Here is a 26,158-nt window from a genome sequence, read left to right on the forward strand (position 1 = left end):
TCTACTCAGTACTTTGACTTATGAAGGCCAAAAGCTTTCATTACAATCCTAACTACCTGTGACACCAACGTCAATGAATTATGGACCTGTAATCCCAGATCCCTTTGTTCTACAGCACTTCTCAGTGCCCGACCGTTCACTGTGTAAAATCTACCGTGGTTGGTCCTACCTAAGTGCAAAACCTCGCCCTTGTCTGCATTAAATTCCATCTGCCATTTTTCAGCCCATTTTTGCAGCTGGTCTAGATCCCGTTCCAAGCCATGACAACCTTCATTGCTGTCCACTGCTCCCCGATCTTGATGTCATCTGCAAATTTGCTGATCACATTATCATCCAGAACATTGACATAGATGACAACCAACCACAGAGCCAGCACTGATCCCTGTGGCACTCCACTAGTCACCTTCTCACTTAGAGCTTGCTCCATGCAGGAACTTCATACTTGGAAACACAATTTCTGAATGAAATTCTGGGAATGAAAAGGTTAATGTATGACAGTGTTTGATGGCTCTGGGCCATCCTTTACTCCCTGTATACCCACAACTGTGTCGCCACCCACAGCTCTAATCTGCTAATTAAATTTACCAAAGACACTACATTGATTGGCCTAATCTCAAACAATAACAATGTGGCCTACAGGAAAGAAATCATCTCTCTGACACAGTGGTGTCAAGAAAAGAAACTCTCCCTCAATGTCGCAAAAACAAATGAGCTGGTTGTGCATTACAGGAGGAATGGAGACGGACTAACCCCTATTGACATCAATGGATCTGGGATTGAGAGGATAAACAACTTTAAGTTCCTTGGTATCCACATCACCGAGGACCTCATGTGGGCTATACACACCAGCTGTGTAGTTAAAAAGGCATAACAACTATTATGTTGTTGACTATTTCATCTCAGACGGTTGAGGAAGTTTGGTATGGGCCCCCAAATCCTAAGAACTTTCTCCAGGGGCACAATTGAGAGCATCCTGACTGGCTGCATCACTGCCTGATATGGGAACTGTACTTCCCTCAGTCGCAGGACTCTGCAGAGAGTGGTGTGGACAGCCCAGCACCTCTGTAGTTGTGAACTTCCCATGATTCAGGACAATTACAAAGACAGGTGTGTAAAAAGGGCCCGAAGGATCATTAGGGACTTGAGTCATCCCAACCACACATTAGTTCCAGTTACTACCAACTGGGAAATGATACTGCAGCATAAAAGCCAGGACCAACAGGCTCTGGGACAGCTTCTTCCATCAGGCCATCAGACTGATTAACTCATGCTGATTTGAGCGTATTTCTATGTTACATTAACTTACGATAAATTACTATGATTGCACATTGCGCATTTAGACAGAGACGTAACATAAAGATTTTTACTCATGTGTGAAGGATGTAAGAAAGAAAGTCAATTCAATTCCATTCAGAGTTTGATAGGATCTTAATTAGTAAGGGCATCAAAGTTTACAGGAAGTCAAATAAATGGAGTTGAAACATAAATCAGCTACGATTGAGTGACAGAACAGAATTGATGGGCCAAATGGCCTGAAAGTTCAGTTCTTATTGCCTTAAACCAATTCAACCAGTCAAAATTTCCGATATACACCACCAAGCAGAGTGGCAGAGCTAGGGAAGTTCAGTGTTAACACTTGTGAGAGAAGGGCATTGAAGGGAATTGATTGAAGCTGAGAAAATATTTGACAAGTCTGGAATGCAACATACAGCTGCATATAACCATCAGCAATCTGATAGTTGTAGCAAAAGGTGTTTATCTAATCTGTGGAGAATGGTGTCACGGACCCTGTGCAATACACACTTGAAGATTGTAGTGCCTGCAGGGTCGGGACTATGGAAAGTTACCCTTCAGTGGGATCTTGCTCACATTGTTGTATCTCTTGCAGCAGAAAATGTTCGAAGCAGATTCTCCTCAGCGAGCTCAGTCAGTGACTTCGAGGACAACGGGTCAGCAGGCAATTCCAGGTATGGTGGTGACTGAGGTGGGCAGAGCTCCCACTGAGTTGTGACTCCAGTGTTGTGAGGGTAGGGAAAGCCTCTGTGCCTTAAAGTTCTCATATGTGATATTCCTTTATTCATCTGAAATTGTGCTCAGTAGTAATAACGGGTTATCAAGCAATCCCTTAGTCTATTGAAATTCAATGTTAAGAGGGCTTACAGTGGTGCTAGAAAGTTTGTGAACCCTGTGGAATTTTTTCTATTTCTGCATAAATATCACCTAAAATATGATCAGGTCTTGTACAAAGTTAACATTTCAGTTCAAAGTTTTAGAATCAGAATTGAAAAAATGAGGACTTAAGTTAGTTTCAAACTGAAAAGATGGTGGTAGATATTTTACAGAGTGTGGTGTTTGAGGGAAAAACTGGAGGGCTATGAGGGAGAGAATCTGGGTTCCTAACCTGGGGTCCATGGATCCCTCGCTTAATGGTATTGGTCCATGGCATAATAAAGGTTGGGAACCCGTGGACTGATCTTGGAGTGGGGTTTAAAGGTTGGCATAACGTTACGGGCCAAAGGGCCTGTACTGTTCTATGTTTTAGTTTATAGTTCCTTTAAAGAGTATGATTGTGCCCCTGTGCCCAAATAACCTCCTCAGCTGTAGGTGCCTTGTATTAAGCTTTGTCCGATTCACTTGGCGGCTTAGGCCCAAGGTGCCCGCTGTGTCACTTCCTTACTGATTCAGAAACTTGCTGAGAAATGATGATGAGGGTCTGGGCCCAAAACATTGACTCTTTATTCCACGCCATAGGTGCTGCCTGACCTGCTGAGTTCCTCCAGCATGTTTGTGTGTTATTGTGGATTTCCAGCATCTGCAGAATCTCTTGTGTTTCTGAGTAATGATGCTGATTGCTGGTAATTCTGATTTAGCCTGTATTACAGCTTCTTCCTTTCCCTCTCTTCCAACAGATTGCAAAGAGTCAGAAAACCATTGGCATCAGCTTCCTGGACCAGTCCCAACTTGGTAAGTCCCTGGAAAAAATAAGCTTCACCACTAATGTTCTTTGTGCCAAGTTCTACTGTACTCATATCAGTGATACCTGAATCCCAAATATATTTATTACAAGCTCCTAATTGTCTCTGTGACAGTGGTAGTGATGATAAGTTGCCTCCCTTAAGTGCTGAAGCCCTTGTAAAGATGCTCCCACATTGTCTGGGAATGGGACCCTGCAACGATGAGAGAATGGCAACACATTTCCAATGGTTTGTGGAATACGAGGCAAACCGGTTAATATTCGGAGGTCCTTCCTTCGAGGCTGTGAGCTTGGGAAGGGTTGTTGGCTGGTCTGCTGTAGTGTACTTGACTTTGAAGACACAGCAGCCTAGGTAGAATGAGAGTGGAAGGAGTCAGTGTTCAGACACTTCAAATGGGCAAGTTACCATTTGCCACCAAGCAAGGCTTCCTGATGCTCAAAGATTTCAATTTCAATTCCAATTCCCATTCCTATTGTTCCCACATGTTGGTCCATGACCTCCTCTTGTGCCAAGATGAAGCCACCTTAAATTCCCCTGGGTCTGCTCCATGAATATTAATTTCTCCTTCTGGTAAACTAGTTCCCGCCCCCCTCTATTCCCCACTTTGACCTTTTACCTCTTCTCAACTACCTATCATTTACCCCTGGTTCCTGTTCTCCTCCTATTGTCCACTCTCTTCTCCAGCCTTTGACCTTTCCTACCCAACTAGCTTCACTTCTCACCTTCTTGCTAGCCTCCTCCCCCTCCCCCCACCTTTTTATTCTGGTGTCTTCCCCATTCCTTTCCAGTCCTGAAGAAGTGTCTCAGCTCAAACTGTCGACTGTTTATTCATTTCCATAGATGCTACCTGACCTGCTGAGCTCCTCCAGCATTTTGTGTGTGTTGTTTTAGTCAAGCCAAATGATTTGTCCTGGATGGTGCTGAGCAGCTGGAGTTCTTGCAGAGCCTCCGTCTGTGCAATAAACAGGAATCTCATCACACTGTTGGCCTCGATTGGTTTAAGCCTTGTCCTCTGATGATAGTGTTGATCTCTCTCTCAATACTCCTTCTCAACATGGGATTAGTTTGGGTTGGCTTCGTGGTCAGTGCAAGCATGGTTGGGCGGGCCGAAAGGTCTCGTCTGTTGTTCTATGTAGTGTGAGCATTGAGGAATTTCTGCATGATGGAAAGCTCCTCCAAACAATGTATACTTTAGTAAGTATTTTAAGTTGTTAAAGATTAATTTTCTTGCAGGCATACTCAGTAAGTCCATAATAGAATAATAACCATATTAGACCATATCAACCAGTGTGCAAAAGACAATGAACTGTGCAAATACAAAATGAAAGAGACAATAATAAATACATAGCAATAGATAATTAAGAACATGAAATGAAGAGATCTTGAAAGTGAGTTCATGGGTTGTGGGAACATTTAAATGATGGGGCAAATGAAATGGAGTTAAGTCCCCTCTGGTTCAAGAGCTTGATAGTTCAGGGGTAATCCCTGTTGCTGTGAGTCCTGCACTCCTATGCGTTCGTCCCAATGGCAGCAGTGAGAAGAGAGCATGCCCTGGGTGGTGGGCATTCCTTATGATGTATGCTGCTATGTGTGACTGTGTTTCATGTAGGTGTGTTCAATGGTAGGGAGGGCTTTACCCATGATGGATACAACAACTTTTCCCTCAGGTCCTCAATTTTGTTCTCCATCGACTGCACATATGCTAACAAAATGCTGGGTAGAGGAGGTCTCATTCCTACCCCTCTGCCTTGCTTGCAGCCATGGCGATTAATCTTCATCCACTTAAAGATACCTGCTTGCTTGAAAGTTAAGTCTGCTGAGTCCTCAGAAGATTGTGAAATCTGAGGGATATTTAAAAATACATTGCTTAAATTAAATGCTGCAGATTGCAGTTAGAGTAATTCAACAGTAGTATACTTAAAAGTATTGCACGCAGCCTGCAGAACATTGCCATGGTTCTAGCCATCATTTTGTGCATTTAAAAAACAGAAGAGAGACTTGCATTTTTAAGACCTTTCATGACATCCTGATTTCCCAAAATGACCAATGCTTGTATGACATGTGACAACCCATTTATGCTTCCAACAGCAGCAATGTGATGCTTCATTTTGTGATGTCGATTGAGGCTTAGTCTTGGAGTAGGTTTATGGGGAGCATGATTACTAATTTCATCTTATCTTAAATTACAAGTTCGAAAGTGCTTGGCAATGTATGCTACGGCAGATTTGACTGCAGCGTTTCATGGGAGATTTGGACAGTCTTATAAGGACATTTGTCATACTCTTGAGGAAAGGGCAGGATGTGGAATTAGCTGAAGGGCTTGAATAAAGAGCTAGCAAAGATAGGATGGACTGAATGGATTCATTTGCTGCAGCTTTCCAAGAAATAAGAGCAGCTTTATATTCTGTTTTCTCAGCCTCGGAGGAAGCCCAAACAGAAGCGTTTGGCCAGCACCCCCACAAAATCAAACAAGATGTCTGACAAAGGTAAGAAGGTGCTATAGACTGGACACTGCTCACACCTGTCCAGTCTAGATGAAGACAGACTGGATGAAGTCTAGATGAAGCGTACTTTGTAAAAAAAGTTGTTATTAACTGTTGTATAATCAGCAGTCCTGCTGAAGGGGCACGGTACAAACTGTTGGCTGTTTGTTCCCCTCCATAGATGCTGAGTTCCTTATTCCCTGTCCACGGTGTCCTATGGGTTATTCCAATGGGAACTGTTGGAATACAGACCATACAAAATTTGTAAAACTGCCCAAGTATTACTGGGGAAGATTATTCCTGATGGGTGGAAAGTAGTTCAGGCAATGGTACAATGGGGTCTGTAACTGGAAGATGATGACAAGGGAAATGTTTCAGAGTCAGGTTTATTTTCACTGATACGTGATGAAAGTTGTTTTGAGGCAGCAGTATACATAATATATACCATAAATTACAATAAGATACGTATTATATATAGAGCGCCTATAAGTAGTATTCACCCCCTCCCCCTGTACATATTTTACATAAAGTTTTCATATTTTATTGTTTTACAACATTGAATCACAGTGGATTGAACTAATCAACAGAAAAAGACACTGGTGTCAAAGTAAAAACAGATCTCTACCAAGGGATCTAAATTAATTACAAATATAAAACACACCAAATCATCATTGGTGCAGCCAGTTGGTTTCAGAAGTCATATAATTAGTTAATGGAGATCTGTTTTTGGAGACCTGTCTGCAGTCAAGGTGTTTCAATTGATTGTAGTAAAAATACACCTGTATCTGGTGGGGTAATATGCTGTCAACAATTACACCATGAAGACAAAAAAACACACCACGTGACTTTGCAAAAAGGTTATTGAAAAGCTTAAGTCAGGAGGAGTTACAAGCTTCAGGGTGAGATGGGAGAGACTGCACATCTGTAGCCCTCTGCTAAGCCTCAGGCTCCCTCAGCTCGCTTCCATTTAGGGGGAGCAGCCTTCGACCCCACCAAACTGGGTAATCAGATTGTGTAGGTGCTGTGTGATGACCCCACCACGCCAAATAACATACAGTATACCATAAACGATTAAATGATTACACTCCATAGATCTTACTGAACTATGTACTTAATAGAGATACAATATAAAAGGAAAAAGTAAAAGGCGCCAAACTTATCAAAGTTCAACCACCGGCGGTGGGGGGGAGAAAGTCCTGGTTCTCACAGACATTTCTTTGCAGAAAACTACCTGGACTCCTGCGACCTTTCTGAAATCGATGCCAGGCTGAACGCTCTGCAGGAGTACATGAAGAAACTGGGAGCGCGGACTGAGTGAGGTGGGTCCCAGACCCTTTGGACGATCACGAATATGAGAAACGTACCAAGGGCAGGGGTGCTGCGTGAGACTGGGGGTGGGAAATGGGACAACAACCTTCACACAGCATCTGCCTGATCCAGGACATGTCGTGAAGCAACAAGAACTTCATTGTCTAGAACTGTATGTCTGTTGGTTTATTGTAAATAGGAATGTATAAAAATGGGGAAAAGAGTACGCGTTGGAAATCAATTGAGTGCTTTGTGTCGTTTCTGAGTATTTTTATTTTGTCTATTGAACAAATGATTACCCAACAATTATTGGCTACAATGCCACCTGGATAGCACAGTCACTAACTAGAGCAAGAATAGAGTGTCAGACACCTTAATGACTCGTAGCTTGAGAAGTTGAATCCACAGGGCGATTGTGTTTGTTTCAAAGTTATCTAGCGTCTCCCCAAATTTGCATCGATTGCTCATTCCCTTTCTGCTGTGTCTACGTGTTATTCCAATAGGAATTGTCAGAATACAGACCATATTAAATAAGCAAAGGTGTTCAAGCCTTACTGGGGAAGAAGGGAGTACTCCTGTTGGGGGAAGAGTGAACCCCAAGGTAGATGTACAATCTCAATTCGGTGTTTCTGGTTAAAGTACCAGTATCTACCATTCCACACTATTCCAGCTAAGTTTGCTCCTGATTAACTCCAAGAACCTTTTGACAAACTTAGATTTAAGAAGCCTTTCAAGCTTGTGTGGTGTCTAGCCTGATTTCAATGAGCTCAGTAGGCTTTAACTGGTTTATTTTGAGGTAATATTACTCTTGTCTAGATTGGTGAGCACATAATATTGTAAAATACTTCGGACACCTACATTGGAACATAGTACACAGGGCAAAGAATAAATAATTCCAATGTGCCTTTCAGTGATACCCAACCTTTTTATGCCATTATACAAGGGGTCCATGTTGGGAAACCCTTTTACATCATCTGCCTGTTCCCATGCAATCTATCAGGAAGTTCAATCCATCATTCTCCCATTCTGAAGATCCCCTCATTCTCCAATCTGAAATCTGCACTCATTCCACCCTGTTTCCCCACTCCAACAACTCTGGCTTACTTATTACCCATTCCATTTTAACTTTCCTATCATCAACTGCAACCTTGTTTTACTGGTCAGGAACATATCTCCTGGCGCTGGCTTCAAATCTGGATGAATTATGCCAAAGGCCATCTTTCACTGTCTTTCTTAAATATTCCTTGAATGAATTTTGTGATGAACGTGATGATGGCTGATCAGTACCAACTCATGGGATGACCTGTAAAGTTTAATTCTGCCCTGCCTGAGTTTAACCTAAAGTGGCCAGGCCAGATGTGAGTGAACCCCAGGGGTCCAATGAAGTCATAAGGTGTAAGATTTCCACTCAGTGTTTCTGCTGAATGTACATTCACCAATCTAACATTCCACATGAGCCTAGCTGTTTGCTCCTGATTAACTCAAAGAACCTTTTGCCAAACTTAGATCTTAAGAAACCATCCAAGCTTGTGTGCTGTCTAGCTTTCAAATGAGCTCATCTTGCAGAAACTGGTTGGTCGAGCTAATATCCAGATTGCTGAACATCTAATGCTGTGAACTACCTGCGGCTCTCCTGTCTGAATAGTACCACATAGTACTTCAGAAGAGTTGAACACCAAAGGTTTCCATTTTGGAAAGGGTACATTTATCTCATCGGGATTTGTGGATCCAGTAATCTGAATCCTGAGGCTCTCTAACCTTCATGTTGTGACTCTCAACACTCAGATTTAATAGCATCAATTTTCCTGATGTCTCAGATACCAAGGTTGTTGTGACTGGCCACTGAGAGCAGAGTTATTTGTTTGCAGTTAGACTTGCCTACTGAATAGTGTCCATTTTCCTTGTCAAACCCTTGATTGCACCTTTAAGTATAACAAGGAAACCCCAAGTGGAGTGAGTCTACTACAAAGATATGTGAAGTATATACTGTGTGATATAATTGTGCAGTCTATCTGAGGTAAGAGTTCTTCCAGTATTGGACTCAGCCACTGTTCAAGGGAGTATTCTTATATCTATACTGATTCCACCATCGGGAGTGCATGTGGATGATTGAGAACAGTAATCTGCCCCAACGACTGGGGTCATGCCATGGACCCAAGGGATCTGTGGGGCCCCAGGTAGGGAACACCTGCCCTGCTATAATAGCCCAGACTATAGTGTGTTGTATTTGGGTGGGGAAGGGAGACAGTACACATCCATACTTGATGGAATTTATTTGTACTGATTTTTCTACAATTTTTGTAAATAAATCTTTTATTCTAATGAAATGTGTGTTGGTCATTTGGCAAAAACCACATCCCAGATACAACAGGTCTATCTCTACACTCACATCTCCCACTGCCTTGTATCACCCCACAGGGGTATATATGGGGTAGATGGGCCAGGCTAACCAATTCAATTCAAGGTTAATTGTCATTCAGCCATACATGAATACAGCCAAACTCAACAGCGTTACTCCAGGGTGAAGGTAGAAGCCTTCTGACGGAACACACCACCATCTTACCAGAAAACAAATTTCACTGCATGCAGAAAAGATTTTCTTTTAATCAGAACAGACACTACAACGCCATGACACATCTGACCTACAGGGTTTTTGTTTTTGTTGGGAAATCTCAGCAACAGTGGAAATCTTTGCAGCAATATATTTATCCTACATATATTCTACATCTGCAAACGTTACAACAGTGGAGTGCAGAACAACACCTTGGAAGCCTAGCCTAGCTGTTAGCACAATGCTTTACAGTACCAGCGACCCAGGTTCAATTCCCACTACTGCCGGCAAGTTTCTACGTTCTCCCACTGGGTGTTCGGTTGGTAGGTTAATTGGTCGTTGTAACTTATCCCAGAATTATGCTGGGATTAAATCAGCTTGAAGGGCCTACTCCACACTGCATTATACATACATATGTACATAAATAAATAAAAGGAAAGCATGAAGTTGCTGCAGCAGATCACAGCTGGTTCCATTCTTGTACCTAATAAAGTCGCCACTGACTGTAGGAGGATAAGCTTGCAAGAAGGAAAGAGAAGAGTGTTCCCGAGCTCCAAGCACAAACAAACAATCTGCAGCTGCTGGAAATCTGAGCAACACACACAAAATGCTGGAGGAACTCAGCAGGTCAGACAGTGTCTATGGACAGAGTAACACACACAAAATGCTGGAGGAACTCAGCAGGTCAGACAGTGTCTATGGACAGAGTAACACACACAAAATTCTGGAGGAACTCAGCAGGTCAGACAGTGTCTGTGGACAGAGTAACACACACACAATGCTGGAGGAACTCAGCAGGTCAGACAGTGTCTATGGTCAGAGTAACACACACAAAATGCTAGAGGAACTCAGCAGGTCATACAGTGTCTATGGACAGAGTAACACACAAAATGCTGGAGGAACTCAGCAGGTCAGACAGTGTCTATGGACAGAGTAACACACACAAAATGCTGGAAGAACTCAGCAGGTCAGACAGTGTCTATGGACAGAGTAACACACACAAAATGCTAGAGGAACTCAGCAGGCCAGGCATCGTCTCTGGGAAAGAGTACAGTCGATGTTTTGGGCCAAAACTCTTCAGCAGGACTGGAGAGAGAAACACCAGGTGAAACCTGGAGGGGGACGGATGAAGTAAAGAGCTGGGAAGTTGATTGGTGAAAGAAACAGAAGGCCAAGGAAGCAAGTAAAGGTTGAAGAAGCACCAGAAAGAGGCGATGGCAGGCAAAGAAATAAGGGGGATGGGAAATGGTGAAGGGGGCGGGGATATTACCAGAAGTTTGAGAAATCGATGTTCATGCCATCAGGTCGGAGTCTATCCAAATGGAATACAAAGGTGTTGTTCCTCTAACCTCAACACACGCAAACAGAATATCAGGGAGCAGGCAGTTTAGATGGCTCAACACTTACTAGATGGGCTGAAGAGCCTGTTTGTGTTGTACTTCTCTATGACTATATAAATATAAAATCATTTCAGATCCAAGTTCAAATTCCTTACCTTTTATTTGAAGTTTATGAATGTAAAACTCCACCTCTTTGTCCACCTATTTCAGTTTAGAACAGAAGTTCCCATCTTTTTTTTAATTCCATGGACCCCAGGTCAGGAACCCTGTTTTAGAAGGTTGCTAACTCAGGTTGGTATCCTTGGATTTGTTTTTGGTCATTTAATTGGAGACGAAGCCATTATGTGTGTGTTTATTTGTATTTGCCAAGCATAAAACACTAATCTTGGCACATTCTTTGAATCACTTATGAGAGTTCAACTTATCTTTCCCGGGTGTAGAGCTGAGTAGATATTAGTGCTTTGGACCTCTTGCCAAGTAGTTTTCAAACATTCACTGATGAAGGGTCTTGACCCGAAACATCGACTTGTCACTCCTTTCCATAAACGCTGCCTGACCTGCTGAATTACCCCGCATTTTGTTCGTGTTACTCTGGATTTCCAGAATCTTCTGTGTTCATATACTAGTTCAGTCCTTCACAGTTATACAAGTATGTACTTAACTGCAAACAACAAACTTGCATCAAGTCACTCTGCAGAATACTATGTGGTACACTTCACTGAACAAATCCATCGAAGGCCTTCCCTCGCCAACATGAAACGATATCAAGGTGAACAAGCAATTTACTGAATTTCAGTCAAAGACAAATAGGAAACTTGCAAATGTCTCCAGAAACATCCACTTTGACTGGATCAACACCTGAAAACTACCCTTGCACACTGGTAGTTTGTCCTGCTTCCCTTCAGATTACAAACACAAAAGATTGTGCAGATGCTGGAAATCCAGAATAAAACAACCAAAATACTGGAGGAACTCAGCAGGTCAGGCAGCATCTATGGAGAGGAATAAGCTTTTTACATTTAGGTATAAATGCTGTTGTAGGAAAGCAGTATCCGTTATCAGAGATTCCCACATCCAAGTCACACTCTCTACTTAATGTGGAAACTTTTAGAGAGGGAGCAGAGATTTACTAGGGTGCCACCTGGATTGGAGAGCATGTCTTAGGGTAGGCTGATTGAGCTAGGGAGTTTCTTCTTTGGAGCAAAGGAAGATGAAGTGACTGATAGTGGTGTCATAGACAGCCAGGGCAGGGAAATAGCTAATGAGGGCACATACTTTTAAGGTTGTTGGAGCAAGGTATAGAGGCATATCAGAGATTATTTTATTTTATTGAGCGACAGTGCACAATAGGATCTTCCAGCCCTTCGAACCATGCTGTCCAGCAATCCCCCAGTTTAATCCTAAATAAATCCCAGGACAATTTACACACAGAGCAGTGGGTGGGTGGTTCGTGCTGCCAGCATGCTGGTAGAGTCAGATACATTAGGGACATTTAAGAGTCTCTTAGATAGGCAGAGCCTCCAAAAGGACCATGTCCTTGTCATGGTTTGAGCCGTAATAACTCAGAGAGCCATGCTGCTGGAGTGAGGGCTTTATGCTTTGACTCTCGGGAGGGTCACCCAGGTCAAGGGGTAGAAGCCAAACTGAGTGGTCCACCGGTCCTCTGGGTTTGGGGGTTCAGCTCAGGACCAACAACCCTGACTGGTCAAACAGAAACAGCAATGAAGAATCCTTTTACATCTGAATGTGACGGTATACTTGAGTCTCCACCCAGGACTTGCATGGCTGACAGAAGTGAAACCTGGGAGGAAGCTACTGGCATGTTGAAGGAAGCACTGTGGCCAAGGACAGACAGAGATGGGTGACCTTCATTGCTGCCCTAAACACCAGCAGCGTAATGGGCAGCGAGTAGATAGCCACATGAATGAGAGAGAGGCGGAAGGTCGGAGCAATACTGCGGCTGATGCACCGGCTAGGCAGCCATTTGCAGAGAAGCCTGAGCCTGTCTCAGAGGGTACGGAGTTTGATGGGTCTGTAGCGATCTGTCGTTTGATCAGTCGCGGCACTGCTCTTGACCCGCCACTGGATACCACTGGTCTCAACGGCTGTAGGGTTAAGCAGATTTGAGCGTGGGAAGCTGGTACTAGTGATGTAAGTAGTCTAATGCAAGGGAACTGTATCGCTAGCTGTACCCCAGAGCTGACTGATGGATGCGCATGCCAAAGCAAAAGAATACTCTGAACAGAAGCCAGCAGTATGCACTGCCTGGCAGGAGGACGAAGTTTACTGTCCCAAAGTTGATGTGAATGCACTGGTTTACCTGAGGAACAGACCATTAGGCCGTAATAAGATCCAGGATGCTTGGAACCCAACTGTCTACAGGGTGGTAGAGGTACTGGGCCACACACACGCTGTGGAACCGTGGGAGGGTGGGCCTAGACATCAGGCCCTGTGAGAACCATCCCAATCCACCTCCCAAAGGAGACTGCAGTAACTCAGGTCAGCTTACCCCTGGGGTAGGGATCAGATTCGGAGGATAGTGTGATAGTGGTAGAAGATATGTCAGAACAGGGTGTACAGAGCCTTGACCCTAGTCTAAACAGCATATCTTCTGAAAACGTGAGACCTTCTGGGACTGAGACTGGGGAGTCGACGACTGCTAACCCAGGGGCAGAGGTCGATAGCCCTCCTGGGGCAGCACCCCGCAGGAGTAAATGAATAAGTGCCAGACAGCACCTTACCCCACATCGCGAACTAAGGTTAGTCCTTGCTGAGGCCTCCATAAGTCCGGCAGCACTGTCTGAGATACTGGCTAGTCTCAGTACAGTTCTCTTTAAAGAAGCACTTAGGGAACTTAAAAGTACCCTGGTAGTGGGCGAGTAATCGAGGACGATTTCTTGAATGCAGGGGAGAACGTAACCGGGTGACCACTGAATACTATTCAGTATCGTTAAAAGTGTACTCAAGCATCCATCCGGGTAATGCTAGAACAGTTGTCTGTGCCTTTAAGTGGAGATGGCGACATCATTACGCATGCACGGGATAATGGGGAGACCATTTTGTTTTCTGCTGCAGGAGCTGTTGGGGCTTTGGAATCAAGGTCCCCCAGGGATGCTAGGCATGGTGAGGAAAGATTTTCACGAGTAAAGAACTCAACACTGGACAACGTGCCTTGCAAAGTTCCTCACTGGCCAAGTAGAATCGCCACTACCGTATTAGTACTGTATCAGTACCGTGTTAGTACCATGTTAGTACTGTATTAGTACTGTATCAGTACCGTGTTAGTACCATGTTAGTACTGTATTAGTACTGTATCAGTTCCATATTGATACCGTGTTAGTACTGTATTAGTACTGTATCAGTTCCATATTAGTACTATATCAGTTTTGTGCGATTTTCTTTATATTTTTTATTCTGCATATGCAATTGGTTGAGACACCAGTGTGTGGATCGAAAGGTTAAATGGAGATTAATGGCAGGAACTGATTGTAAAGTTATTCGTTTTGTTTTAAGACCCTCTTCTGGCTCTTAAACATCTAAAACAGATAAAAGAATTAAAACCTGAAAAAGTAGTTGTTGTCCTGAGTGTGTACCTTTTCCCCGGGCTACAACAGATCGGAGTGATGGCAGATTTGGGAATTCTGCTGGGCACGGGCCGCAAGGCGGCGGCGGCTGCTACGGTGATCGAGGAGGCCGCTTTGGTAGCTATGGCGATGTTGGCCATCCCCGACGTGATTGTTCCTTCTCTGGAGGATGTTGTTGTCATCAAATTGGGAGCTATAGATACGATCGTGGTAATTTCCCGGATAGCCATGATAACTTCGGAAGCTATTCCCCTGAGCCGTCCCACTATGGCCCCATGAGAGGTAGGGGCGGTATGGAGAATTCTGCTGCTGGACCCTACAGGAGAGATTATTGTGTCTGTCGAAGCAGAAACAGAGATTATGGTGGCTATGCCCTTTAATTTGTTTCTGAGGGGTGGCTGGGGGGGGGGGCGGAGGAAAACTGTATTCAAGAAAACTGCACAAATTTTTGTTAACTTATTTTCGTAATTAAGTGCATTGAATAAAAAATGGTTTAAAGGAGTCAGGTCAAAGGCAAAGACCATTTTATTGTCAACGTATAAATCTATGTATGTACAGAAACTCACTTGAAGCAGCATCACTGGCACAAAGCAGAACAAAAGATCTGGCCATTGGCCTCAGGGATGGACGTGGGGCAAATTGTTGTCAGTGGTGCTGAGAATCAGATTCGGGGTTAAAAGCATCGTCGTATGTTGTGAAATTTGTTAACTTTGCAGCAGCAGTGCATTGTGTACATAATAATAAAGATAATAAATGTGAATTACTGTATATAAGTATATATATTAATACATCATATAATATATATATATTAATTAAACAGTGCAAACATAGAAATAGAAAGTAGTGAGGTAGTGTTCATGGGTTAAGTGTCCATTCAGTAATCGCATGACAGAAGAAAGAAGCCGTTCTGAATGCCGATTGCTTGTTCATTGTTTACAGGCTTTGTATTTTTTCCTCACTCTGCACACTGGGGTTTGACATTTTGTTTTTAACGGGTTCTATTGGGTTACTTTGTTTTGCGGCTGTCTGTAAGGAAATGAATCTCAAGGATCTCATTTACATTTACACTGCATCCGCAAAGCAAACAGCATTATGAAGGGCCCCACGCACCCCTCTTACAAACTCTTCTCCCTCCTGCCATCTGGGAAAAGGCACCGAAGCATTCGGGCTCTCACGACCAGACTATGTAACAGTTTCTTCCCCCAAGCTATCAGACTCCTCAATACCCAGAGCCTGGACTGACACCTTACTGCCCTACTGTCTTGTTTACTATTTACTGTAATGTCTGCACTGTTTTGTGCACTTTATGCAGTCCTGGATAGGACTGTAGTCTAGTGTAGTTTTTTCTCTGTGTTGTTTTTTACGTAGTTCAGTCTAGGTTTTGTACTGTGTCATGTAACACCATGGTCCTGACAAACGTTGTCTCATTTTTGCTGTGTACGGTACCAGCAGTTGTGGTCGAAATGACAATAAAAGTGACTTGACTTGACTTGAGGTTGTATAAAGTGTACATACAGATTCAGATTCAGTTTATGGTCATTTAGAAACCACAAATGCAATGCAGTTTAAAAATGAGACAACGTTCCCCAGAATGATATCACAAAAGCACACGACAAAACAGACTACACCAGAAAATCTGCATAACCTTTGGCAATCCCCAAATCCAGAGACTGGAGAGGCTGCTGCGTATTAATATCACGCTACCGTCTTAGCGCGTTCCCCAGAAAGGAGCTCCAAATCCACCAGACAAAACAAGACCAAAAACTAAAGCTCCAAGACCTGCACAAAACCACATAGTTACAACATATAGTTACAACAGTGTAAACAATAACATAATTGATAAAAAAAAACAGACCATGGGCACAGTAAAAATAGTCCAAAGATGTTAAAGGATTATAAGTTCAAAAGAAATTACCACACAGTTTCCACAAGTCCTCAGGGTCCCGACAGACTCATCATCCCATGCAGGCAGCAGAAGGAAACACCCCTGTTATGGACTTCTACGCCGCCCGACTCAGCCTCACAGACGCAGCACACAATGAAAGCGACCTGACCGCAGCGGACTCCGAGTCCGTCAAACCTCCGAGCCTCCGACCATTCCCTCCAGCACAGCTTCTCTGAGCACCATCCTCTGCCGAGCGTATTAAGACGCCCCGCCAACGGCCATTGGCAACGCGACCCCGAGGACTGGGAGTCTGTTCTTCCCAGCAGAGTCCCGGACCTCACAGCAGCAGCAGCAATGAAGAAGGCCTTCCTGGAGATTTCCTGATGTTCCTCCGTGCTCCCACATCCGTTTTCAATTGATTATGTTTGCGCACGGCACCCCGCTTCACAAGTAACAGATAATCAGCTCCGGAGTGGCCGCTGCAAGCTGCGTCGCGCCACCATCTCCAAGATCCAGGATACGTTGGACTTTGGTGAATCTGTGGAATTTATTGCTGCAGGCGGCTGTGAAGGCCAAGTCTGTCATGGTCCCTTCTGACACTTGGCTATCTTCCTCAGGAATTGGGCCTCAATCACCTCATTTAGTTCCCAGTTATCCCCAGGTTCCACTAACTACAAACACCTGCTTTCCACCAGCCAATGCCGTATAAAAACCCTGTGACCACAACTAGGAGGTGCCAGTTCATTGCTTGACTCGTGTACAAGTAATCTTGTTCCATGGTTCTTAGGACTATCAGTTCTAAGTCTAGCATTGTTCCTGAATTCTCTACTAGAACCAAGACTCCAGGTAAAGACTCCCTTGGCACCCATTCCACGCTCACTATGACCGTAATGCCTCCCGACTTTGCCTTCGCGCCTGTGTTCTACACTTGGGTTCGTTCCACCGCCATGTCCTTGCAACAAAGTCATTGAAAAAGGAAGGTTGATCGGTTCTTGATTAGTCAGGGTGTCGAAAGTTACAGTGAGCGGGCAGGGGAATGGGGCTGAGAGGACACTTGATTGGAATTGTCTAATTCTGCTCCGATGTGTTATAATCTTACAGTCCAGAAGAGCTCTCCCATATATACCAGTTCCTCCAATTCTTTTCTCATGGTTACAAGTAAATGAAAACACATCATTTTGTGTTAATGAACACCACAATCCTGGGTAAGGCCACAAGTATCACCACACGTCCACTGCCAATGTAGCAGACCCACAACTCAATAACTCAATGACTCAATGTCGCAATGGGAAAGGCCCCTACCACCATGCTGTTGCTCTGACATCACTTCCCCTACTGAGACATCACTGGGGACTATTTTCAGCCCCTGGATGTCAGGGAGTCAGTCAGTCAGTTTCTCCTGCTGTACTACGTGTCGACGGAACAACTCTGTCAGCTCTTTGTTGGCAGCCTCAGGTTTGAAACGGTGTGAGGGGATCTCAGAACCCATTTCAGGCAATGGGGCCGGATAACCGACGGCGTCGTGGTTTGGGATGCGATCACCAGGTGCTCCCGAGGCTTCAGGTTTGTTAGTTATTCTCCGCTGAGCGAGGTGGATGCTGCAGTGGCCGCCAAGCCTCATGCGTTAGATGGCCACACGGTCGATGTCAAACGGACCGTGCCGAGGGAAGACTCGAACAAGCCGGGCTTCAACATCAAGGTAAAGAAGCTCTTCGTGGTCGGCATCAGAGAAAACCTCAACGAAGATGATTTGCGGATGTTATTTCTCTGATTTCTCCGATTGAAAAGGTGGATGTGGCCTCTGACTGCACTGGCAAGAAAAGAGGCTTTGCCTCTGTACACTTCCGGGACTATGATTCTGTGGATAAAGGTGTTATCCAGAGGTACCACACCATTAACTGCTACCGGTGTGGAGTCTGGAGGGGGCTATTGAAGGAAGAGAGGCCGAGCAAAAGTACATCTTGCGGTCCCTAATAGAGAAGGTCGGAGTGATGGCAGATTTGGGAATTCTGCTGGGCACGGGCCGCAAGGCGGCGGCGGCTGCTACGGTGATCGAGGAGGCCGCTTTGGTAGCTATGGTGATGTTGGCCACCCCCGACGTGATCGTTCCTTTTCTGGAGGATGTTGCTGTCATCAAATTGGGAGCTATAGATACGATCGTGGTAATTTCCCGGATAGCCATGATAACTTTGGAAGCTATTCCCCTGAGCCGTCCCACTATGGCCCCATGAGAGGTAGGGGCGGTATGGAGAATTCTGCTGCTGGACCCTACAGGAGAGATTATTGTGTCTGTCGAAGCAGAAACAGAGTTTATGGTGGCTATGCCCTTTAATTTGTTTCTGAGGGGTGGCTGGGGGGGGGGGGGAGGAAAACTGTTTTCAAGAAAACTGCACACTAAGAAACCTGCATACTTTTGTTAGCCTTTTTTCATACTAAACTGCATTGAATTAAAAAAAATTATTTAAAGGAGTCAGGTCAAAGGCAACTGTCATGGTTCCTTCTGGAAATCGCCCACCTGGCTATTTACCTCAGGAATTGGGCCTGAATCACCTCGTTTAGTTTCCAATCTTTCCCAGGTTCCACTAACTACAAACACCTGCTTTCCATCAGCCAATGCCGGATAAAAACCCTGTGACCACAACAAGGAGTTGCCAGTCCGTTGGTCGACTCCGGTGTGAGTAATCTTGTTTCATGGTTCTTAGGACTACCAGTTCTAGGTCAAGCATCGCTCCTGGATCCCAGCTCCACGCTCGCTATGTTAATAACACCTCCCGACTCTGCCTTCATGCCCGCGTTCTGCACTTGGGTTTGTTCCACCGCCACGTCCTTGCAACAGCCCATCCCTGACGTGATCATTCCTTTTAGGGAGGATGTTGTTGTCCTCAAATTGGGAGCAATAGAGGCGGTGGTGGATACGATTGTGGTAATTTCCCGGATAGCCATGATAACTTTGGAAGCTATTCCCCTGAGCCGTCCCACTGTGGCCCCATGAGAGGTAGGGGCGGTATGGACCCTACAGGGGAGATTATTGTGTCTGTCAAAGCAGAAACAATTATGGTGGCTATGCCCTTTAGGTGGCATTCCTGGTGCGCATCAAGCAGAGCCCTGCCCCCAGCTCAGTTACTCAGACCGCATCTCTGTTATGCTAATCCCAGCATATCAGGCGCTCCAGACCAGTTCAGAAGCAGGTGAAAACCTGGCCAGCAGGAGCCATCTCTGCTCTTCAAGACTGCTTTGAGCACTGTTACATACCCTGTAGGTATCTTGTGACTGTCACATGACCATCATGTAATGGTCTTCTGATGGTGGAGTGACGTAGTGTTCCCACCCAGTGAGAGGTCATGAGATGGCCTGTTTCAACAGGAATAAAAGGAGCTGTGACGCTGTGTAATTCATTAGTGACTCCATTCTGCTGCGTTTTTGACTTCATGACGCAGTTTTGTTTTAAAGTGGAGTTTTAATTTCTACTGTAAGAATCATTGTGCCGGCATTTCTGAAAATCGCTGCCAGTTAAAATCCAGTTGGAGAGTGAAGGATTATTGAAGTTCAGGAAGCTGAAGGGTCAAGAAAAGTTGGTGTTGTCGGCAGTGAAACAGGTTCGACCTTATCTGATTCTCATTCGGAAGGAATTAGTCATCTGCATCCGAGATGGTCCCTGCTGAAAGAGCAGAAAGGACTGGAGCAGGGTTTCACCAGGGAAAGGTCAGCGCCTTTAAGCTGTTTTATTTCCTTCATCGTAAATCCTTTAGGCAAGGCATATTTCAGCTGGAATCAGCAGTAACGTCGTGATGTCGAGGAATTCGTTACTTCTAGGAAAATCTCTCATAATTGACTGTGTAAATCATTAGGACTTTTGCATTTACTACTTTTAAGAACTGTGTTCGCATTTCTCGTTTAAGGACAGTTCGAGCTCCGTAGAGCAGTTAACTTCCGGTTAAGTTAGACGTTTGTTTACTTTTGGTTTTTTTGAGCAGTGTTGAATAAAAGTTTTATTTGTTTTAAAAAAAACCTGTCGTAATTCTGTACTCGTTGTTGCTGAATCGTAACAGCACACTGACTGGCACATGTCCAGGGAGGCTGCAACCGATGGTGACTCTACCAGCTTAGAGGAGTACATGGCATCAGTGACCAGCTACATCAGCAAGTGCATTGATGATGTTACTCTGTCCAAGACCATCACTACACGCGCTCACCAGAAGCCATGGATGACCACAGAGGTGCGTGCGCTGCTGAGGACCCGTGACTCCACCTTCAGAGCAGGTGACAGACAGACATACTTTATTGATCCCGAGGGAAACTGGGTTTTGTTACAGTCGCACCAACCAAGAATAGTGAAGAAATACAGCAATATTAAACCTTAAATAATTAAATAATAAGTTAATCATGCCAAGTGGAAATAAGTCCAGGACCAGCCTATTGGCTCAGGGTGTCTGACACTCCGAGGGAGGGGTTGTAAAGTTTGATGGCCACAGGCAGGAATGACTTCCTATGACGCTCAGTGTTGCATCTCGGTGGAATGAGTCTCTGGCTGAATGTACTCCTGTGCCTAACCAGTACATTATGGAGTGGATGGGAGACATTGTCCAAGATGGCATGCAACTTGGACAGCATCCTCTTTTCATACACCACCGCCAGAGAGTCCAGTTCCACCCAAAAACATCACTGGCCTTACAAATGAGTTTATTGATTCTGTTGGTGTCTGCTACCCTCAGCCTGCTGCCCCAGCACACAACAGCAAGCATGATAGCACTGGCCACCACAGACTCGTAGAACATCCTCAGCATCGTCTGACAGATGTTAAAGGACTTCAGTCTCCTCAGGAAGTAGAGATGGCTCTGACCCTTCTTGTAGACAGCCTCAGTGTTCTTTGACCAGTCCAGTTTATTGTCAATTCGTATCCCCAGTATTTGTAATCCTCCACCATGTCCACACTGACCCCTTGGATGGTAACAGGGGTGTCCGGTGCCTTAGCCCTCCTCAGGTCCACCACCAGCTCCTTAGTCTTCTTCACGTTAAGCTGCAGATGATTCTGCTTACACCATGTGACAAAGTTTCCCACCATAGCCCTGTACTCCGCCTCATCTCCCTTGCTGATGCATCCAACTATGGCAGAGCAGACGACAAGGCAGCCCTAACAACAGCGAGGGCCAAACTGTCCCGAGCCATCAGAGGGGCAAAGCGTGCAAACGCCCAACGAATCCACAGCCACTTCCAGGACAGCGGTGACACGCGGCACATGTGGAAGGGCATCCAGGACATCACCAACTACAGGACAACATCACCTGACTGTGCGGGTGATGCCTCCCTCCCAGATGCACTGAATAACTTCTACGCCCAGTTTGAGGCAGAAAATAACGTGGTGGCGAGGAAGTCCACCCCTCCTACAAATGACCAGGTGCTGTGTCTCTCCGTGGCCGACGTGAGAAGAACCCTGTGCAGGGTCAACCCATGGAAGGCTGCTGGACCAGACAACATCCCTGGTAGAGTGCTCAGAGGATGGGCAGACCAGCTAGCAGATGTTCTCACTGACATCTTCAACATCTCCCTGAGCAGCGCCACCATTCCAACGTGCTTCAAGGCCACCACCATCGTCCCCGTGCCGAAGAAGTCTTCAGTGTCCTGCCTCAATGACTACCGTCCCATTGCACTTACATCCATCATCATGAAGTGTTTCAAGAGGCTCGTCATGAGGCATATCAAGACCCTGCTGCCCCCCTCACTGGACCCCCTGCAGTTTGTGTACTGTCCCAACCGCTCAACAGACGACACCATTGCCATCATCCTCCACCTGGCCCTAACCCACCTGGACAAAAAAGACACAAACGTTCGGATGCTGTTCATAGACGTCAGTTCAGCATTCAACACAATCATCCCTCAGAAACTGATTGGAAAGCTGAGCCTACTGGGCCTGAACACCTCCCTCTGCAAATGGATCCTAGACTTCCAGACTGGGAGACCTCAGTCAGTCCGGATCGGGAGCAGCATCTCCAACTCCATCACACTGAGCACGGGGGCTCCCCAGGGCTGTGTGCTCAGTCCACTGCTGTTCACTCTGCTGACCCATGACTGTGCTGCAACACACAGCTCGAACCACATCATCAAGTTCGCTGATGACATGACCATGGTGGGTCTCATCAGCAAGAATGACGAGTCAGCTTACAGAGAGGAGGTGCAGCGACTAACGGACTGGTGCAGAGTCAACAACCTGTCTCAGAATGTGAACAAAACAAGAGATGGTTGTTGACTTCAGGAGGGCACGGAGCGATCACTCCCCGCTGAACATTGATGGCTCCTCGGTAGAGATCGTTAAGAGCACCAAATTTCTTGGTGTTCACCTGGTGGAGAATCTCACCTGGTCCCTCAGCACCAGCTCCATAGCAAAGGAAGCCCAGCAGCATCTCTACTTTCTGCAAAGGCTGAGGAAAGTCCATCTCCCACCCCCCATCCTCATCACATTCTACAGGGGTTATACTGAGAGCATCCTGAGCAGCTGCATCACTGCCTGGTTCAGAAATTGCACCATCTCAGATCGCAAGACCCTGCAGCAAATTCGGTACCGACCCAATGCTGCTACACATGTCCTCACAAGCAGCTTGAAACACTGGGTGCACAGACAATGCCCCCAAACAGCTCTCACCCGCCTCCTCCTGACAGGCCCCCATGCTCTTCCTCACCAGCAGGGTGTTGGTCCCCTCCAGAACCGAAACGGTTCCGGACACATCAGCACTAACAATTCACCAACCTCACTCACCCCCACATTGGCCTCCAAGAACTCCAGCTTCACTGACCAATAACCATCGTCTGGATAGTCACCGGCACTGGTACCCCAAATCTCCAGTGCCCTTAATGTTGTCAAGCTTCAAACACCGGTTGTAAAACAAACTGTACAGCAACATGACTTGTGCCCCGGTGTCGAGGATGACTTCAACATAACTTCCTACTATCTGTAACGACGCCCGAGTGCGTGGTCCCTCTAAGACTTCCGGAATAGGGTTTGTTCCTTTTGGGAATTCCTTGGTACGTTGCTGGGAACGTGCTCCCCCAGAGACCCCAAGCCCTTCCCCCACTGGGCCTCCACTAAGATTCCCCACACCTCTCGGATCAGCTGAACAACTGAGGGACGGGCTGCTCCCCTTAACTGATCCCCCTGGTACCGCAAGTAATTTATCTGCTCCCTAGCCAGAGAAGATACTCTGAAAACTTCCCACCAATCTCCTGCTACAGATATGGAAAGCCCCCCAGCTGCTGCATTTTACTTCCAGTCGAATCAGACGCATTTTCCCCCGCTTTCGGATAACTGGCAGCTGTCACTTCGAGGTAACTGAACCAGACAGTTCTGATAATGTCCCCAGCCCGCCTACTCAAACTTTCAACCAATCCCTGACGCATTCCCTCAGCCGAGCACTGCCAGTCACCTAACAGCTGAGAGGTCCGCTTCACCTATCCCTCCGTCCCTTTAGGGCTGGACATTATTCCAACAACTGGCAGGAGCCTGCCATAGCTGGAACATTCCGACCAGTCTTTCCTCTCTCTCATAACAGTATGGACAGCCCATGGTCCCGCCTCACCTGGGGCACCAATAGACACTGGCAGTCCCACCACCATTTCGTCAGCGCTAGTCTGAACTCGAACAACGACCTCTGGAGTACCAAGAGCCACATGCGGTATCAACACACATGCAGTAATAACCAGACATCCCACAGAGGCACACCAGCTTTCCATCCCCGCAGCATGCATAATTCACAGAGGGCAGTCACACATCTTCCTACAAAAATCAAATGCCGGACGAGTAACCCCCCGGTAACCCTCAGCTCGCTTCCGTCTCAGGGGAGCAGCCTTCCGCCCCGCCAGTCTGGGTAATCAGTTTGTGTAGATGCTGTAGATCCCCACCAGACCAAATAACAGACAGTACACCATAAGCGATTAAATGATTACACTCCATAGATCTTACTGGAACTATGTACTTAATGAGATACAATATAAAAGGAAAAAGTAAAAGGCACCAAACTTATCAAAGTTCAACCTCTTCGTGCACAACAGTTGGAGCTCAATTAACAGAGTCTTCTTTCCACCATTCGATCCCCTCCGACCTCCTCGACCCACTGCCTGAGACAAACCATGGTGGTTCACCAGACGCTCCACATGAATCTATCCTTGTCTCCTCTCCTCGCCGAAGACCCTGGGTCTCAGACTCCCGCTCGGGGTCCGACCCGTCGCCCAGCTTACAGTATCGCATCTCCTCTCTCTGTCCCCACCGCGCCTTCTCCCCAAAGCCCGCGTAACAATAGCTTACAGACACACAAGAAAGAATAACATCTATCCTAATTGGTTAGCAAATGAATACAATTCTCATTATCAGTAATTATAATAATCAGTAATATAACTCAAATATAATCCATAATTATAACCCAAACAAGCTGCGAGAGAGAGATAAGTTAACATAACAACTGTTGCCCGGGTGCTTCACCAGTCACAGCTTTATGGGAGAATGGCAAAGAGAAAGCCACTGTTGAAAAAACTCCTCATCTGAAATCTTGGCTGGAGTTTGCCAGAAGGCATGTGGGAGACTCTGTAGTCAGCGGGAAGAAGGTTCTAACATCTGATGAAACCAAAATTGAGCTTTTTTGCCCATTAAACTAAACTGTAACATCGCTCATCATCGAAAACACACCATCCCTACCGTGAAGCCTGGTGGTGCTGCAGTGGGACTTGGAAGGCTTGTGAAGGTCGAGGGCAAAATACTGGGAAATCCTGGAGGAAACTGTGATGCAATCTGCAAGAGAACTGCGACTTGTTTCCCAGCAGGACAGTGACCCCAAGAATAAAGCCAGAACTTCACAAGAATAGCTTAAAAACAACCAAGTTAATGCCCTGGAGTGGCAAAGTCCAGAACACATCTCATTTGGGAATATGTGGCTGGACTTGGAAAGGGCTGTTCACTCATGATCCCATACAATCTGACAGAGCTTGAGCAGTTTTCTAAAGAAGGGGAAACATCGTAAGGTCCAGATGTGCAAAGCTGATAGAGACCCATCCACACAGATTCAAGGCTGTAATTGCTGCCAAGGGTGCATCTACTGAATACAGTACCGACTTTAAGGGGGTGAACACTTATGCAGTCAAATTTTGTATTTGTAATTAATTTAGATCACTTTGTACAGATGTTTTCACTTTGTCATGAAAGAGTCTTTTCCTGTTGATCAGTGTCAAAATAAAAAATAAACACTGATTTTATGTTGTAAAACAATACAACAGGAAAACTTCCATGGAGGGGTGAATACTTTCTATAGGCACTGTACTTTATTATATACTATATGTGTGTACTTTTTTTTCTTCTTGCACTACTTATTTAACTTTATTTTAGAAATAAAAAAGGGGTTCATTGTCCACTTAGAAATCTGATGGCAGAGGGGAAGAAGCTGTTCCTGAAAACTTGGGTGTGGATCTTCAGGCTCCTGTACCTCCTCCCTGATGGCAGAGGGGAAGAAGCTGTTCCTGATTCGTTGAGCGTGGGTCTTCAGGCTCCTGTACCTCCTCCCTGATGGCAGAGGGGAAGAAGCTGTTCCTGAATCGCTGAGTTTGGGTCTTCAGGCTCCTGTACCTCCTCCCTGATGGCAGAGGGGAAGAAGCTGTTCCTGAAAACTTGGGTGTGGATCTTCAGGCTCCTGTACCTCCTCCCTGATGGCAGAGGGGAAGAAGCTGTTCCTGAAAACTTGGATGTGGATCTTCAGGCTCCTGTACCTCCTCCCTGATGGCAGAGGGGAAGAAGCTGTTCCTGATTCGTTGAGTGTGGGTCTTCAGGCTCCTGTATCTCCTCCCTGATGGCAGAGGGGAAGAAGCTGTTCCTGAATCGCTGAGTTTGGGTCTTCAGGCTCCTGTACCTCCTCCCTGATGGCAGAGGGGAAGAAGCTGTTCCTGAAAACTTGGGTGTGGATCTTCAGGCTCCTGTACCTCCTCCCTGATGGCAGAGGGGAAGAAGCTGTTCCTGATTCGTTGAGTGTGGATCTTCAGGCTCCTGTACCTCCTCCCTGA

General features: G+C 45.7%; 1 protein-coding gene and 1 pseudogene across 3 annotated transcripts in view; both read left to right on the plus strand.

Moving 5' to 3' along the window:
- Nucleotides 1-9,093, plus strand: part of ccdc61 (coiled-coil domain containing 61) — a 96,029-nt gene extending 86,936 nt beyond the window's left edge. For 2 of the 3 annotated variants that reach the window (XM_059985167.1, XM_059985169.1), the window contains 4 exons: nt 1,889-1,967; nt 2,910-2,964; nt 5,392-5,461; nt 6,682-9,093. In XM_059985167.1, coding sequence (XP_059841150.1) covers nt 1,889-1,967; nt 2,910-2,964; nt 5,392-5,461; nt 6,682-6,776 — 299 coding nt within the window. In that variant the 3' untranslated portion in view covers nt 6,777-9,093. The remainder of the gene's footprint in view (nt 1-1,888; nt 1,968-2,909; nt 2,965-5,391; nt 5,462-6,681) is intronic. The other variant, XM_059985168.1, reaches the window with a different exon arrangement.
- Nucleotides 9,094-12,863: 3,770 nt separating this feature from the next.
- On the plus strand, nt 12,864-19,118 carry LOC132401519 (heterogeneous nuclear ribonucleoprotein A1-like; annotated as a pseudogene).
- Nucleotides 19,119-26,158: the final 7,040 nt, after the last annotated feature.

Source organism: Hypanus sabinus, chromosome 11 (genome assembly GCF_030144855.1).
Source record: "Hypanus sabinus isolate sHypSab1 chromosome 11, sHypSab1.hap1, whole genome shotgun sequence".
Classification (NCBI taxonomy): Eukaryota; Metazoa; Chordata; class Chondrichthyes; order Myliobatiformes; family Dasyatidae; genus Hypanus; species Hypanus sabinus.